Source organism: Parus major, chromosome 15, assembly GCF_001522545.3.
Source record: "Parus major isolate Abel chromosome 15, Parus_major1.1, whole genome shotgun sequence".
Lineage (NCBI taxonomy): Eukaryota > Metazoa > Chordata > Aves > Passeriformes > Paridae > Parus > Parus major.
In genome coordinates, this window is record NC_031784.1 from 5,773,544 (window position 1) to 5,791,181 (window position 17,638).

Below are 17,638 nucleotides of genomic sequence, written 5' to 3' on the forward strand. Positions count from 1 at the left end.
TAAGAGTAAACTCACCCTTTTCCATTTGCACAGAATATTTTGCTGTACCCTTGAAGCTATTTGTTATTCAGATAATAATATGCAAATACAGGAAGTTATCCTTGACTATTAAAAAATGTACTGCAAGTATTTAACATTAAAAATTCCGGGTATTTTTATTTAATTTTGACTATCTCTCTGCCTCAGCTGGTGTTGCTGGTGCTGGACAGGGGCTGAGTATCACAGTGTTACCTGGAAATGTAGGGCAATAAAAAAGTTTTCAAGGTAACTGCTGCAGAGCTCTTCATGAATTTCATTATGGGTTTGCTGTCACGTTGCAGTGTATTGGTAAGGAGGAGAATAGAGCAATGCAATATTTTTCCACTATCACTTCAGCTAACAATGTTTTTTTATGGTCTTGGGAGGATATACAACAGCGTTTGGCAAACAATCCCTTCCTTAATAGGCTCCAGTATATTTCACAGGAGACCAGCTTTAATCTTTGGTCAAATTCAGTTATGCAGCAGAATGTTTCTTTCTACCTGTGTACAAATACAGGATGGTTGGAGGAGTAAACCACCAAATGGGAGGTCAGCCATAAACTGGATGAACTCCACCACTGCCTGCCAAAACTGTAGTGAGAAGCTCTTTAATCTTGACTTGTCCCAGCTGCTGAAAGGCTGGTTGTAGCCCAGAAAGGCAATGATCCCCTGGGAATCACAGCACTTTGCTGAGGTGCTGCACAAGCTCATTTGACTAACCAGCAATGGCCTTGAAATGTTTGAACAGTAGTCACGGGCTTCCTCTTACTTTAATGGATCAATTCCTATCAGAGTGAAAACAGAACCAAGTTTATGGTATGTGGGAGGAATTATGGTTCAAATGAAGCAGTGTTCCAAGAACAAATGCATAAAGAACATTGATTTAGCACTGAAAATGGGAGTATTAAATCCTCGATGTTTAGATGCTTTATATGGGATTGAGGAGAGAGGCTGGTGGCAGCAGCAGTGTTTCTATAAGGTCTGACTCAGGCAGAGAGGACGAAGGAAGGTGCATGTGCTGTGTGTGGGGAGGAAGCTGCCTGACAATCAGATGATGGAGCACATCCAAAGCTCTCAATGAACTCTAGGTCAGGATCCCATAGGATAAATCATTAGGCAAGAGCAGCCAAATCCTGAAGTGCAGATGGGACTTGACTCCTCCCTGCATCCTTCCCCAGTGAGACTTGCAGGATTGCTCTCTGTGCATTACAACTACTCTGAAATGTCCTATTGGAGTAAAGCACCTAAGCTTGTCTTAACTTCACTGAGGTTATTCATACACTTAAAACTAGGAACATATTTAAGTGCTTCGTTGGACTGGAGCCTAATTGCACTTTTATAGCTTTTGTTTAAATTAAAGGCTAGTTAGAGGTGAACAGCACAGCATTTGACAATTTCATGCACTCAGAAGTTAAATGTTAACAACAGCTCCTTTCTAACTATTTATATAGCTTCAGTCTGTATAACTTGAGAAAACTCTTGTGGTTTTATTTAGCTTTGGTTACATTTAGAAATGGGAAGAGTTTTTAAAAATCCAGCCACATTTACTGTCTAGCACACAGCTAACACCTACAGGACACACTTTATAGCAGCAAAACAGTGCAATGCATGGGGAGTTTTTATATTTATGAGCTCTTATCCTAATTTAAAAGAACAAAACAACAGGTCAACATGTGCTTGCTTTTCACTCAGGTTGACAGAAATTAGGCACACATCCTAGACCAGGCACTGTACTTAAGTAAGGCTGAGAATCTGAGCAGGCCAAGGACACTCAGAGCCTTTTCCTGGCTCTGAGATTTGGCCATTGCAGCACTTCACTGTTCCTGCACTGTTCCTGCCCAAACCAGCCTGCTGAGAAACTACTTCCCTTTCCACTTTATGTTATCTGGTATCTTCTCTATCTTGTCCACAGATCACAAGCATTTTAAATTCACATCCTCAGTGTCTGCAGTTAAAATTAATTTGCCACCACAGAGAAAGGCAGGAGTGAGTGCTCTGCACTGGGGGAACGGAGCATTACCATTAACTGCATTAAGGCTGAGGTTCTGTTCACAATCATGCCCTTCCTCATCCCTCCTCTGCAGACACACACATTCAACCAGATCCTTCCACAGATTCCCAGCTCTGTCAGGCAAAGGAGGGGAGTGCTCCTCTCTGAGCAAACAGAACACAAATTCCCTGTCTCTTGGTACATGCGGGTTAATAACACCAAGGCAATAAGCCAATGGAGTAGCTGGAGGTCAAGCATTTGTTTTCAGGCAGTGTAGAAAATGCAGGAGGAAAGCTTCAATGTCATTTTTATCTTGGGTTTAATGTAAACTGCACCATGACCCTCTGGGAGAACTGTGTCCTGAAGAAACATCCACAGCAGGGATGAAAGCTTACTCCAGCTGCTGAATGAGACAACTGTTCACTTTGTGGATGGAAATAACTAAAATTTATGCCTTTCCTATGAAATTTTAGGGGTACAGACTAACTTAGCAACAACACCCCAGGGTATTTTAGCACACTGTTTTAATTATTATTGCTGCTATTAATATTCCCCCATTATTCAAGTCTGAAGCACTGTGCCTGCCTGAGAGGTGTGTTTCATACCACCCCAGGGGCCAGCCCACTGCTGGGGCCTTCAGAAGACAAAATGCATAAATGCAGACTAACAAAAGTCTGGTAGCATGGAATAAATAATATACTCACCCCCGGAGCAAAGAAGAAAATAAACTAATTAAGGAACTATTTGACAACCTGAAGGCATCTCACACAGGTGAAATGGAATTCCAGAGGGTTTCATTTCCAGAAGCTGAGAAACAGGGAGTTTGTGCAGAAGTAATACACAGAGATGATATCTCCAGTAATTTAAAGCTGCCCAGAGCCTCACTGATAAATCCTGACTCACTGATAAACCCTGACACACCGACACCACCTGAAACTGGGGGTGCACTTAGGCCAAGCTCCTTTGGTGCTGCATTTGGCAAGGTGGCCTGGGCTGACTGTGCTTTGTATTTGAGAGCACAGCAGAAGGTCTAGAAGCGATGTAACAGAAGACAAGAACATTTCAGAAAGCTGGAGGAACAGAAAATAGAGTCTGCACACTCCAATATCATCAAAGTTTGAAACAGCTTAACTGGCAGGTGCTGTTTCAGAGAAACCAAACCTTGGAAAGCATCTAGATCAAGCTAACATTTACCAGCCTGTATCTGTCAGGTACTTCTGGCTCTGGCTACTTTTAAGAGCCTCTCACTTTTATTAGCACTAAATTCACTCAGAGCAGGAGACACAGGCAAAACAAGCACAAACTGACACTATTAAAATGAAACACTGCATCAACCTGGAGTTCACAATTCAGTTTTATTTCAGGCAGAAGAGTAAATTGTCTGACATTTTGGCCTGTTCATGTTTTTATCACAAAGGCACAAACAAAAACAACAACTAAAACCCTTGAGGTTATGTGACCTGAAACCTTGACTTTCCTATAATATGAAACCTATCCAAATAAAATAGGAATAAGAACTCACTAATTTTTAAAGCTACATCAGGAAGACATCTGGAGGGAATACATACCTCACACTGTCAGCAGAACTAAATTTGCATAAACCTTCTAAGAAAGAAATGGGAAATATTATTTCAAACCATTAGAACTCATTCAAAGCCCTAAAAAAAATCTCAGGTATACTTTAACAGAGGTACATGAAAGGAAACATAAAAGGAAAAGAAATACCACCCTGAATTCATTGCCTGTCTTGTTCTGTTACTTCTTCTTATCCTGTAATGTGATATCATGGAGTGTAACATAACATGACAGTTTAGAAATTTACAGGAATATCCTTTTCTCCCTGGAAGTGATAGCAGGCAACAACCAGCCATGGGCTCAGGGGAGGGAAACAAAAGAAATTCTAAAATGCCAGCACACAGCTGCTGGTCCTGGCTGGATCTCAGCAGCGCTTCTGCACTACAGATATGCATTTACCTGTGAAAGAACAGCTCACAGCATTTGTAGACAGCACCCCACCATTGCTCTTTAGGAGGAATGCTCTTTCTGCCATGGAAATACTGTGGCTTTCTGTTTTCAAGATCAAAAAATTACAAGTCTCTAAAGCATACTTTAAAAGGAAAAAAAAAACAAACCCAGTGGTGCTTAAGGTGAATGTGCAGGTCACATGAGACACATTTAGTCTGAGGATTGATGAGAAAAATTGAGGGATGCAAACCAGTTTCTTGATAATTTTTTCTTTTCCTCCCAGCTGACCAGGCTGCCCATGCTGGCAGGTCATTCTTCAATGAGTGTTGTACAGAAATCTGCTCTTGTTTCTGCATGCCTTGGAGCATGTAACACTTTGGGCTGGATTCACCTGAAATCCTATTTAAGCTGCCCTAGGTTCCTGAGGGAGGGACTTGCAGAGGACATTGCACTCTGTACATGAGAAGCAATGCAGCCAAGTGGATCACCCTAAATTAGATGTCTAATTTCCAGCCACCATTATGCAACCCACCTTAGGTAAACTATTCATGTATTCAAGAGTACATTCTGGTGCAGACAAATTGCAGGGAATGGCTTCCAGTCTCACTGCATTTAAACACAACATTGCAATCAGTTATTTTTCATACTCCCTGGTTAATCAAATTCAGCCTTCACTAAATCTACATTTATTAGTGCTGACAGTCATGCAGAACTTGTCTTCAACAATTAGTATACACAAAGGCACTGCAAAAATGTAGAAGAGGAAAAATTACTGCATTTGAACATAAGGTGGCTTTTTGGAAAAGGTTGCTCATTTTTATGGTTCTTTTTAATTTAGCCTTTCTGGTGCTCCTCTCATCCTGCAGGTCAGCGTTAATAATCAAGACCTATGTTATACACTTTGCAGTATAATTAAAGTCACTTCTTAATTGGAAAGCCTAGCACTAAACAAAAGGGAATCAATAATGAATCTAATGGGAAAAGCCAGAGAAAACATCTATCGAATATCAGAAATAACTGTGAGATACTGCCAGGTGTCCAGCACTGCTGCTATGGAGACAGCATGGAGTCTGGTGATGGGGAGGCTCTGCTCATGAGCCCTGTCCTGCAAAAAACTGTGGCACTGGCCTCAAAAAGGGGATGGAAGGTTTCTCAATATCTTTTTTATTATTATTGGGAAACGCAGTCACTGCTTCAACCTGTTCCTCATTCTTCCCACCGGAGTAATTTAACATTGCACAACTAACTAAATATACAAACACCTAAGGGTCTTTGTGAGATTTGGGAGACCAAGGTTTGAGCCCACATTCCACCTAATCAATCATTATTTGTGCAGAGGCTGGGAGTATAAAGTACCTTCATAAACAGGGTCAGGTCATGACTCCAGGACTCAGCTACAGAGGGGCTGTGCTGATACAGAGCACTGGGGTGTAGGTGCTGCCAGTACCTGGGGATTCCTCAGAGTTTTCTTGCCCAGCCAGAGAAAGAGGTGATTTTCTTCCTTTCCATTGAAGGCTTTGCACAGTTCCAGTCTGAGCCCTTTACAGCCAAACAAGAAATATTTCCCGAAATGCAGTGACAAGCCTGTGGCGTACACAGGGATACACAAATAAGCACAGCTGGCCCAGGGGCAGCAGTATGAGTGAATTTAGGTTGTCAGCTGATATCCCAAATGATCTGAGTCAGAACTACAGCACAAAACGCTGAGGAGGAGCTGGTCAGAGCCCAGCTCACCACAGAGGAAGCAGCACAGGGATTTACTCACTCCACACCAGTTCCTCCTTCTCTTGGCCAAGGCAAAAGTCACCTGAAACTTGGCTGCATCTCTCTGGGGCTGCATCTCCAGCTGCTCACACAGAAAATGTTCATGCAGAGGGGCTGTTTGTAGGGGATTCACAGCCTGAAAATGCCCAGCCCGTGTAAGTTGGCAAAGGGGGTCAACAGCTCCATAAACTCCCAGAGCAGGTGTCTACCCCCCTCTCCTTCACCCTGCTGGAAATCCACATCTGGACATTGATTTGGGATCTAATTAAAACACTTCACTTAGTTTCATCTCTTACTGAATTTCCCTCCAATAAACAATCTTAATCTGTTGCCCAGAGGGAATTCTGTCTGCTCCATTTTCTCTCTGTTTTTCCTTCTCTCTGTTTCAATTTATGTCATATGTTCAGAGTGGCCAAAAAAAAAAGGATTTTTCAGAATTTTAGCATGGTTTTTTAGATTGATTGAGAGTGGGTGCAAAAAAAAAAAAAGTCAAATGCTTTCCTATAAAAAATAAGCCAAATTAAAATAAAAATATCATGCCTATACTTTGTGAAACACTGTTCTGCTTATAAAATTGAAATGCTTAATTTCAACTACTGGGACCTGATATTTAATCTGAAAGTATTGGTAGAAGCCAGTAAAGGAAAATTCATCATCTGAAGAGTGATTTTTTTAATGGAAAACCAAAGGTTTCATTGGTCTAAACAATGTTTAAATAGACATTTCACAAAGATGTTCAGCCTAACAAAAAATATTTTTAGGCGATTTTTTTTTCACTTGTCATTTTCTGCTAATCAGAAATTCTGATTCCTGGAAAGCTCTGGATCTGTTCCACTTCAAATATTCCTTGTGAAGAGGCCCATTACATTGCACTCTGGTTAACCTGGAAAGAATCCTAAGGGTCTGTTTTAATTTGGAGTTTCTTGTGTCATCTCTCTAAATGGCTCAAAGAACACCCAGCGTCCCCAGAGGATCTGAAAAACGGGTCACGAGGCAGAGCAAGCAGCAGAGGTGGGGAAAACCAAAGAATCCCAGCCTTGTCCAATGCACTGATGCAAAAGCTGATGCTCTGTGAAAGCCATCTGCCTCGGTACCCTGCTCCTGCAGCAGAGAGGAGACAGCCACAGGCAAAGCCCATCCAACCACACCACTGACCCTCCTCCAGCAGAGAAACTGCAAACACACCCATCATGTGGCTCCAGAGAGCTGCTGCCTGATGGCTGAAGCATCCCAGGGACCCCACAGGGATCTGCCACCAAAAGGAAGGGTGAAAGCTCAAGGTGCTGGTTCTGGTGATGGCGGGAGGAGCCGGAGCATCCCTGACAGCAGAGCTGCTCTCCAGCTGCTGGCCTCACTCCAGCTGCTGTTATCAAACCTTTGAATGAACAAATCACAGGTCTATTTACCAAGCTGCCCCCTTGATAATGCTATTTGATCAATTCCAGTATTCTTTTTGATAGGTAATTAAAAAAGCTTTTCCTTAGGTATGGAGTGGATTGAAGCATTAATTACACTTCACAGGCCTAGAGATGCAATTCTTCTGCTATTGTGAAATGTCTATGGCAAACCACAAAAATGCTTGCCTCCATAAAAGAACTGAATAAATGAAAGCAATTTCCTTGAGACCCAGATTTCTCTGCATTTTATGGCTAAAGACTTGAGTTGCCACGACATTAATAAGTTTGTTTTTAGGGCTGAATTTTCTCAATACAAACGTCCATGACCGTAACACAAAGAAATATCTTCTTTGGCTGATAGAGCCAGCAGACTGAATTCATATATTAATATTATTGTTATCACTGAACTGCCACAATGCACTCAGCATCCAGTTGCACAAAAAAAGATCAGTTAAATTAAAGATCCTCACCAAGCAGCGACAATTTTGTGTAAAAGCCAATTTAGCCATTATGGAAGCTGCAGGATCATATTAACTTTTCTCTAAAGTATGCATAATGCATGACAGCAAGTGGTTTTGACAAGTGCCTGAGTGTGTGTGTGTGCGTGTGTGGATGTGTCCTGCATGTAAAGAAACCCCTGAAGTTATTTAAGTTGCAAAGTCAAGTGATAGAAAGGTAGCAAATGCTGGATTTACAGGTATTGCACCTGTTTAATTCAACCCCTTGCTACCCAGCCTGTGCATCAAAAAGAACAGGGGAATTGATATTATCCTGAGAGACAATGCTTATGTCTGAAAGCATCTGGTTAGCTGACACTTCCCAATTTTCCAGCATGCTACACTGTAAAACAAACAGCTTTTGTAAGTTTGGGGGCTTTACCCCTGCCTTTGAATGACATTCCCTAAGGTTTTGGACTTTTTTCTACTTTCTTTAACTTTGATAAAGTCGAAATCTACTGTCACGTGGGGCTTTAGCACCTCTGTCTTCATGCATGACTGGGAAGGATTGGGTGTGATCCTTTGTTACTGAAGCAGGGGCTGATAAACAGCAGTGGAGGCTGCTGTTCCCCCAAAAGGGCAGGAGGATGAATTCTGCCCAGCCTGTTGTAGCCACACAGACAAACCTGTTCTGTGCTCAGGACCTGCAGGGGTTGAGGTGGCTGCCCCTGGGAAGTGCAGGATCTCCACCAAAACTCCAGCTCTGTTCCTCCAGGTCTGGTTTTGACTACTCAGTGAAACATTGTCCCTTTGACATCATGGTAAGAAAGGCATGGACAGAGCCCAGCAGATTTTGCAGCATTCCCAGAGGAAGGATTCAGGACAATTCTACTCCTACACAAATTGTGAGGGATAACTGACAGAAATAAAAGTTCTTATGCTTTCCTACACACAAGGTTCATTGGCATCAGTAGATCATTTTCACTTACTGCTCAGGTTTTTTTCAATTACAACACTCATTTTATATATGGAAGAACATATGTGGAAATTGCTCCAATAGCACTTTACCATCAAATAACACTTTTCCTGGAGAACTACAGAGCAAGCTCTAGCTTAGCCTTGTGCTTGAAAAACAAAAATAACCTGTTCCTTACAAGAAAATCTTCTCTTTCTTTCATTGCACAGAAGATATAGGGTGTGTTAGTGAGGGCTAGAAGTCCTACCAATACTTTATTGCTGGGAACAGAAATCAGGACATTAAAAATTCTGAGCTCCCTACAACATATTTCCTACAGTGGTGTAGCCCTTGAAAAACTTCAAATATTACATTATTTATACATCTCTGATAGCTATTTTAAAATATCTGATATTGAGAAGAAAAAGCTGAGGTATATTTATCATACCTTGCTAGAATCAAGCTGTAATTTTGTAATTACTGTGTGATTTGTAATCACAAGCAAGCAGTTTACTGCCATTGCCTCTATTTGGCACACAAACACAACATGCACAAAATTTGCTCTTGTCTCCTGTACCAACAGAAATTCTTATCCTAAAGAAAAGGTTTCTGAGCTAAAAGGAGTATCTGCAGTGGCAGCAGCAGGTAGGAAAGCAGAACAAAATGTGAGAAAAGCATCTCTAGGGCAGGAGTACCCACCCAGGCTTGAGACTTGGCTGCAGAGAAGGACAGGGAGGTGACTCCAATTTCGGAGCCTTCATGGTCACACTGGCTGACTGTGCACCTCTGTGGTACAACATATTTTTAAATTTGCTGCATGAGGATGAAAATACCTCCTGAAAAGCAATTAAACTGCCAAATGTTAATGAATCTATGCTTGTAGATGGAACAGAATGCTTATTCTATCAGAATAAGAGGGTGGACAACAGTAAGAAGGGGATTCAAATGAACTAAAATACAATATTTCTCATCAAGCTTAGAATATTACAAGTCCTGAGCTTGCATACTGCAATAATGTTTACTTTCATAAATTTTGCCTGTGCAATGTAGACCTGAGTATAAATTCTCCCAGTTCATATCTTTAATACTGATTTGTGAAAACACATAGACTGAATATTTTAAATGGAAGCCAGAATGGGGAGAAAGCAGAGTTTAATACTTTGGGAATGCAAATTCAGATAAGTGTTTTTATTCACAGGCTGGCCATGGACTTCATATATGGTCTTGGACATTGGTTCTATGTTCATTTCTAAATTTCTCAATTTAGAAATGAAAAGCCCTTCCTTAACAGTTCTGGGAATGACAAGAACACAAATCACAAGGAAAGTGAGAAGTGAGAGATGGAGAGAGGAGATCACCTGGCAAGTCATCACACAGATAAGCTGGACAAGAGTGGTATTGCAAAGCCTGTCTCAAGGTCGTGGAGGTTTAGCTCTCACTTCAATTAGAGCAGGGTGTCTAAACCAAACAGTCAAGCTCAGCTTTGGCACACATCCTTCTTATGCTGGGGGCTGCAGAGCTGGATGGGCATCTCCAGAGCAGCTCCAGGTGGGGTCTCACAAGAGTGGAGCAGAGAGCAGAATCCCCTCCCTCCCCTGCTGCCCATGGTGGACACATTTGCTTTTCTGGACTGGGCCATGTTGACCTCCAACACTCCCATGTCCTCCTCCTCAGGGCTGCTCTCATTCCATCTAAGTGGGAAAAAGTCTTCTTGTACAAAGACCTTCCACCTTCTCCACCTTCACTCCTTTTCCATAGCAAATTCAGTCTGAAGGGTTCTCCTGTGACTCATAAGCACCTAGAGGCAAGTGCATCAATTTCAGCATCTAGATCTAACTAGAACCACCTCAGAAGTGTCAAAACGTGACAAAGAAGGAAGTTCTCCCAGTAACACAGATATTTAATCACATGGCATGGCCTGATGAGATACCCACAATGAGAGTGTCAAAAATCTTATCTGAATGACTCATCAGAGCTTCTAAGTAAAACTGTGGGAGAGCATAATCTGAAGTGAAACATCACTACATTGCAAATGGCCTCATGCCTCTGACAGCTGCTGAGCTGGATTCAAGCTCTGCAGCCTTTGCTTTTGCATTTCCTAGAGGAACACATCTCATTTATCCTCATCCCCCACAGCAGCAAATAACAGCCAGGTCAAACATCACTGACCTTCATCTGGGAAACTTCACTTTGACTTTAGGGTCTCTGGGCCAGATCTGATGCACAACTCATATTTGCATAACTACAGACTCCTTTTTCCCCAGCATAATTCCATGATGGATTTTTATGACACATCAAGAGAGGAGAGATGAGAGCATTGAACAAGTCAGTGTACTTGCATCCAACATGGTATCAGGGCAGTAGATTGTTTTCTCTTTGCCACTTCTGTTACCTGAGTTTTCTTTTCTGTAGCAAGGGTTTGAGAAAACAAACACTGAGTCAATACTTCTGAGATCAGTTTAATATCTAACACAGATAATGAAATTTGTACTTAAGCTGAAGTTTTGTTTTTGGCAGCTTGAGCTGCCTAAAATCCTAATTCAGTTGCAATCTACTCACAGAGCACAGCTGTTTAGCTTGGCTAAACTTTTCTCACCACTTAATAAGATACTTTTTTATTTAACTTTCAGTTCTGCCTAGGAGCCCCAGTGGGTCTTTTAAAACAGAAGATTATTATTAGAAATTAATTAAGTATTCTTTTCAATTCTGTCTCCTGAGAGCAACTAGGCATTGTTGCTGATCTCCTCTGCATTAAGACATTACTGATTGTCATTCATGGGATGACAGTGCGGATGTCTCATCTGGAAAATATATAACTCCATAAATATGAAAGATTTGAAAGTTATTTAATACAAAATATAATAAATCAGTGCAAATAATAAACATGTAATTGCAATGTCAAGCATAGCACAGGCGTGTGAAGACTATAAACACTGGAATAAAAATAGACACACATTCCAAAGACAAAAAAAAATCTCACTGCAATTACAGGACCCCGATGGATTGCACTTAGCCCATGTTTCAGCACACTGCAAACCCTGATTAAACAATTCTAAGAATATCAAATGCAATTAAATACAATTGATTTGATAAGCTGGGGTTATTTTTAAGGAACCAGTGACTATAAAGTGTTTGTTGCACTGCCCCCCTCCCACTGCACGTGACTACAAGAAGCACAGACTAAATCTGCCACCTCTGAAGGCTTTTTCTAAATGAACCAAACCCATATCCTGATGTAATTTTTGATCTGAGGCCTTGAACATGCATATTAATGTACTACTGACAGAATTAGCCATGCATTTAATATGCATTAACTTTGTTCTTTAGATGGCAGTTGGCCTATTTCATTTTCACTCAGCTCAGGGGTATCTGTACAAGTATCTGCTGCCATATTCCAGCCAGGAAGGGATGTGAAGAGAAAAATGCCACCATGGGTCAGCAGAGCAACAACCAATCCTTTACTCCAAACAATAATGCAGAATTCAACTTACTTTTTTGGTCTGTAGTCAGGGATGGACCTGTCCAGCGATATCCTGTCGCTGAGCTGGGCATTGTAACCATATTCTTCATACTTAGTCTCTGATTCGTGGCTATCATCTCTCAGGGTAGCAGCCATTCCCCCCTGGCCCAAGCCTCCTGGACCTTCAACTAATCCCATGGGCTTTGCCAAACCTAAATGAAACAAACATAAAAAAAAAAAATCAAATTATTAATGTAAAGGATATGGATAGAACTTCTGTGATCACAGAACGTTTTCAGATAAATGAGATCTGAACTCCCAGGAAGCTCAGCTCATAAACCCTCATGGCTCTGTGGAAATTATCCTCAGCTTTCCAAACCAAAGTCCAAATCAACACATCTTGTAGTATCTGTGCATAATGAGCAAACTATAAAGAATCAATTAGCAGCTTTCACGATTCTTTCTTTTTCCAAAATGCCTCATTATTGTTAAGATAATTAAGAAAAAATTTTCCCCATTAGAACTGGAGGGTTTCCCTGTGTAGCCCATTGAAGCTTCACTCATTTTAAGGGAGAGATGTTGAATTTCAGCCATATGTGGGTGTGCCAGTTTAACTCCACATTAAGGTCTGTTCTGGTACCTCCTCTGTGACTCCAAGACGACTGCAGCTCTGGTCAAGGTTTGTTTCCCTTGCTGGGAACACAGCTATGGACTGGTCACCAGCTTCTGCTGGGCAGGAAATACAGGATAAATCTGATTTCACTGCCTGAGTCAACAGATGGTCATTTGGACTCTACACAGCCTGCCCAGCCTGTTGCCACAAAGATGTGCTAAAACTGTTTTGATGGAGCTGACACTCCACCTGGGAATCACTCCAGATTTCCTCTGCACTTCACATCTGACAAATGAAATATGTAAGCTACTCAGCTCTGTACAGCTCACAGCAGCAGAAAGTTTGGACACTCACTAAGTGCTGAGGAATCAGGCAGTCAACAGTGCATTTACAGGTTTCATTCACTGGTCAACTCAAAAATAAAAGTAAACCAAAACTAAACCAACATAAAAAATGCCCATATGATCACATTGCCAAGAGCCTCTTCCATGGCAACAGGCATTTAATTTGGTGCTGAATCCTCATAAATAAGCTCCTCAAATATCCTGTGTTTAATGTCAAAGCTTTCCTTTCCAAAAGCCTGGCTCTCAACAAGTCATTATAAGTGAGTAAGTTACTTATAATAATCCTGGGAACACCATACAGGAATGTGTGAATATCCCCCAAATCATTTACGACACCAAGTAAAGCAATTAGAGTTTGACCTGCTCAACATTTTTCAAATCAAGACTTTTTCAAGAGCGAAATGTCATTATTTCAACTAAATGATTAAAAGGAAAGGAAGAAACTGTCAGTATTTGGTAGCAACAAACACCTATGGCAGTACAAATGTGGGACTGGCTTATTCAAGTCACATTAAGGAGGGCAGTTCAGCAATTCTCTTGCACCTCACTGCTAACAATGTCCTTACTTGTGACAGCTCCATCATCATCCCTGTTTAGTGACAGGACAGACCAGGGAGACAGTGGCCTGTCACTGATCTGAAAGAGTAAAATTTTGCATTTTCTCCTGCAGTGTTTATGACAAAATCCTGTGCTAAGGCAACGTGCAACAATACAAACAGTCACAAATGAACATAAAGGGCTGAGTACCTGCAGTACTCAGGAATTCTGCTACTGAATTTCAGACACTGCTGACAAAAATACATAAATACTGCAATCAGTGGTCCTGAGTCAGGACAGACCTTGCTTGTGTTTGTGTCTTTGATGCCTTCATGCTCCTCATCACCATGCACTGAAACATGACTAAAACTCAAGACTAGTCTGGATTTCAAACTAGAGAAATGCTTCTAGATTATTAATCCATGTTCAATAATTCTGAAAATATTTTAGGGAGCTTTATTTTGAAGAAAACAATAACATTTTTCCTTTTTGTTCCAATTTAGGATGAGAGGCTACTTGGCACTTTGACTTTCCTTTGGAAAAATTAGAAGAGAGGGCCCTCCATGCCTGGCCTGACAATGATTCCTTGCTTGAGTAATTACAGAAATTAAATGTCTGAGACTCTACAGCTCTCCCCACCCAAAAGTAAAAACACAGCAGCCTAATCTTCCTGCATGATACAGTCTTAGACTTAACAGACACCACCAGCAGTGATGCTGCAAGCTCTGCTTAACATGTCCAGTATATGGAACCTTAAAGGGGGCTCAATTTCTGAGAAAAGTCAGCAGTTCCCACCAAAAAAAAAAAAAAAAAAGAAAAAAAAAGTCATATTAGGCACTTTAAAAGTCAAAACCCCAGAAAATTTGACAAAGCCTATGTCCTTGAAAGACCATAATGTGGAAATTCATTTGATGATCATTGGGAATCATCTGGTCTGGGTTCTGATATAACATCAAAGCAAATTGAAGATGACTTCATTAAAATTAACTGACCTGCTTTGATGAAAGGGTCTCCAAGATGTGGCGTGCTCATTTGACTTGAAGCAACAATTTAATTCCAGTAGTTGCAAACTTTATTCTTCATACTATATGCTCTTGCAGTTTATGGAACAGAACACTTGAGTCTTTATGGCACAAGTAATGTGAGAATGAAACTTCCAAGCCACAGGAAGCATCAAGCACTCGGCTATTTTACTTCTGAGAGAATCAGTAAGACAGCCTGCCAAACCATGCATGATGACAATTATTTCATATCCCTTTCTCTAAATCTGATATTCTAGCTCTTTGAGCTGCTAATCTGATTTTGTTCTGGGAAGGAGTCATCATTTGTCCCACATCCTCTCAGAGCATATTGTTGTGAGCTTTTTTCTCCATTCCTTACCCAAACTGTAGCTTAGACTGACTGACAGCTGTCCCAGTAATGCAGTAACACTGACCAATACACAGCAGCAATTAAATAAATGATATCACATTGCTTCCTTCCTCAAGCAGAGCACTAAAGTGTCTCTAGAAGTTCTTAGGAACAATGAATATACTGTATTTTATATATGTGCATGTGTTTAGATGCAGCAATTACAGGCAATGTTCCTCAATGCATGGTTGGTTAGCCAGACCGTGTCTCACATATTTGCATTGCATTTTCCATCTCAAAGTTGATTTGCTGTTGCTCCAGCAATTGACTCCTCAACAGAGAGCTTTCTCCCATCACTAAGTCAAGATGATGACTTGCTAACCCCTAAATCCACAGTGATTTCATTGGTCAGCCTTTTTAAAATAAAAAAAATTAAAAATAACACAGACAGAAAAGGAATTTCAGTTCAGCAGCAGCCTCACAAAAATAGGTTGGTATTAAGAGATAAGATCAGGGACAGGTGATGGGATGAGCATCTCCCAGTCTGGCTGCTGGTGAACACCTTCCAGCACATCCTCCAGGCCCTCATCTGAGAGCATTTCTCTGTTTTCTTCTTGTTTTGAAGCTTATTGCAGACTTCCAGCTCCTTCTCTTATCTTTGGATTACCTGCAGCCCTATCTCACACCCATTTTTCCATGGCATGAGAAGCCAATGAGGGCAAGGCACAGAGCCAGAGACAAGGATTGAGATGATGGGGCCTGCTCTGAAATGGAGATGTGCAGAAAGGGGATGCCCAGTGAGCATCAATTTTTAAAGCCGTCCTTTCTTTAAATTTTCTAGACTAAAAATATCTGCAGCTGATACACTGGGAATGGTCATAGACTGTTCTGTGCTGCAGATGACAATGAGGTCACAAATAATTAGTGTCTGTCATTCATTTCAAATTTATTGCTCTCACTGCAGAGATTTCTGTGTAGGACAGAAATTCTTGGGAGAATGGAGAGCAGAACAAACCAGCCTTGGTTCCTTAACCAGATTAATTACTCCACAGGATGCATAATTTTCTAGGAAGAAAAGAGATCTTCTATTTTTCATCATAAACCCTGTCACAATGGGAAAAGTAATAAGGAGATTTATATGAGAAACTATGGCAAAAGCTAGATCAGATTATGGCTGTGATTATTTTACTATCATTTTTTCTTATTTGCAACACAATTACAGGCAGCTGTAAATCAGGTTCAGCCAAGGTTCTCATACAAAATTAAACCTCTGACAAATCAAAATAAAAATAAGTTATTGAAAATAATAATAGAATGTCAGAACACTGACAGAATTGCTGCAAAATCTCCAAAGTGCCCTTGCTGCCTGTCTCAGCCCCAGCTTGAGAAGGGCTCCAAAGCCAGACTTCTGAGCTTTATCTACACTTAGATCATCTGCACATTTGAATAGCTACAGGAAAGTATTTCAGTTTCTAACACCTTAAAAGAAGGATATAAAAAAAACCTGGCATAGGTCAAAATACCTGACATAGTCACCCAGCAATTCTACCTGTGACTCCTGAAACACTTCTCTCTTTTAAACAGGAAACATAAAACTCATCAGCAAAACAGTTGTTTCCTTCCTTTTCCAATTATTATTTCTCAGCTGCAAATATCACTGCATACCATGTAAGGCAATAAAAGTCTTTTGATCCTAGCTTAACAAAAAAAAAACGGAATCAGGGACAATAGCAACTCCACATAGATTGACAAAGCTGACTTTTAGCACTTCCAGTTACAGCTTTGCCAAGAAAAGAACAAGGTTCAGACATTCTGGAATAGGTTCAGTAACAGCTTAAACAAGACTCAGCTTACAATGTCTTTTTAAGCTATTTTTACATAAACCCACCTGTTTAGAGGTGGGAATTAGAGCAGTTGCAACTATTGAAACAGTTTTAATGCTTCCACCTTGAATTACTGTATTGTGCTAATTTTGTAATCTTGTTCTGTTGCAGCTAGAAGCTTCATCTGAAGGCTACAGCCTCAATGGATGGCATATCTGGAGGCATGGGGTGAAGCATTGATCTTCCTGCTGCAGGAAATACACGTCAGAGTGAAGCAGAGACACAAGAAAAGCAGCTGGAGCTGGTTGGAAAAGGAGAAGGAAAAGCTCAATACCAGTGAGCCATTCAACACTAAGCTAAAGGTCTCAGCTCAGCAGCTGTTTATAACTTCAATTTAGTGATCCCTAAAAATAACTATTAGCTAATAATTTCTGAAAGAACACACTCACACCAGAGAAAGGCTTGCCCATGTGAGCAGCCCCTTGTCTCTCACACACACTCAGCACAGCCCCACAGACATAAATTCAGGGAATGCATTGGCAGTTCACTGCACCAATATTAAATTTGCAAAAGTAAAAGCATTTCTCTGTTGCAAGCATGAGGATCAACAATATACAGGAAAAAAAAAATCTTATTTGGAACTATTTCACTATTTGACAGTGTTTCAACCAACTTTGCAAACAGCAGCATGCAGCACAGGGAGTTGCTGGTGTCTGGCTCATGATTCAATCTAAATGTTAAACAGAGCCTGGCCCTTAATTTCTGCATGTCCCAACTTTCCATATCCCAAATCAGTTTCTCCCACCATGACTCTGAAGCAAACCTACCTCATATGTAAGATTTGCTGCCCAGAGAACTGATCTGAATTTTGCCCATATCAAAAGTTGCTCACTTTCTGAGCTAGAAGGAATGCTGAATGTGAAGATTTATTTTACATACAGCAACATTCAGCAAATCACATCCCACAGGGATACAAGCTCCAA

At 40.9% G+C, this 17,638-nt stretch overlaps 1 protein-coding gene across 1 annotated transcript in view; it reads right to left on the reverse strand.

Annotated features, from left to right (window-relative positions):
- GALNT9 (polypeptide N-acetylgalactosaminyltransferase 9) overlaps positions 1-17,638 on the reverse strand; it is a 128,794-nt gene that overhangs the window by 92,224 nt on the left and 18,932 nt on the right. The window contains exon 2 of the mRNA XM_015644372.3: positions 12,020-12,200. Within this exon, the coding sequence (XP_015499858.1) occupies positions 12,020-12,200 (181 nt within the window). The remainder of the gene's footprint in view (positions 1-12,019; positions 12,201-17,638) is intronic.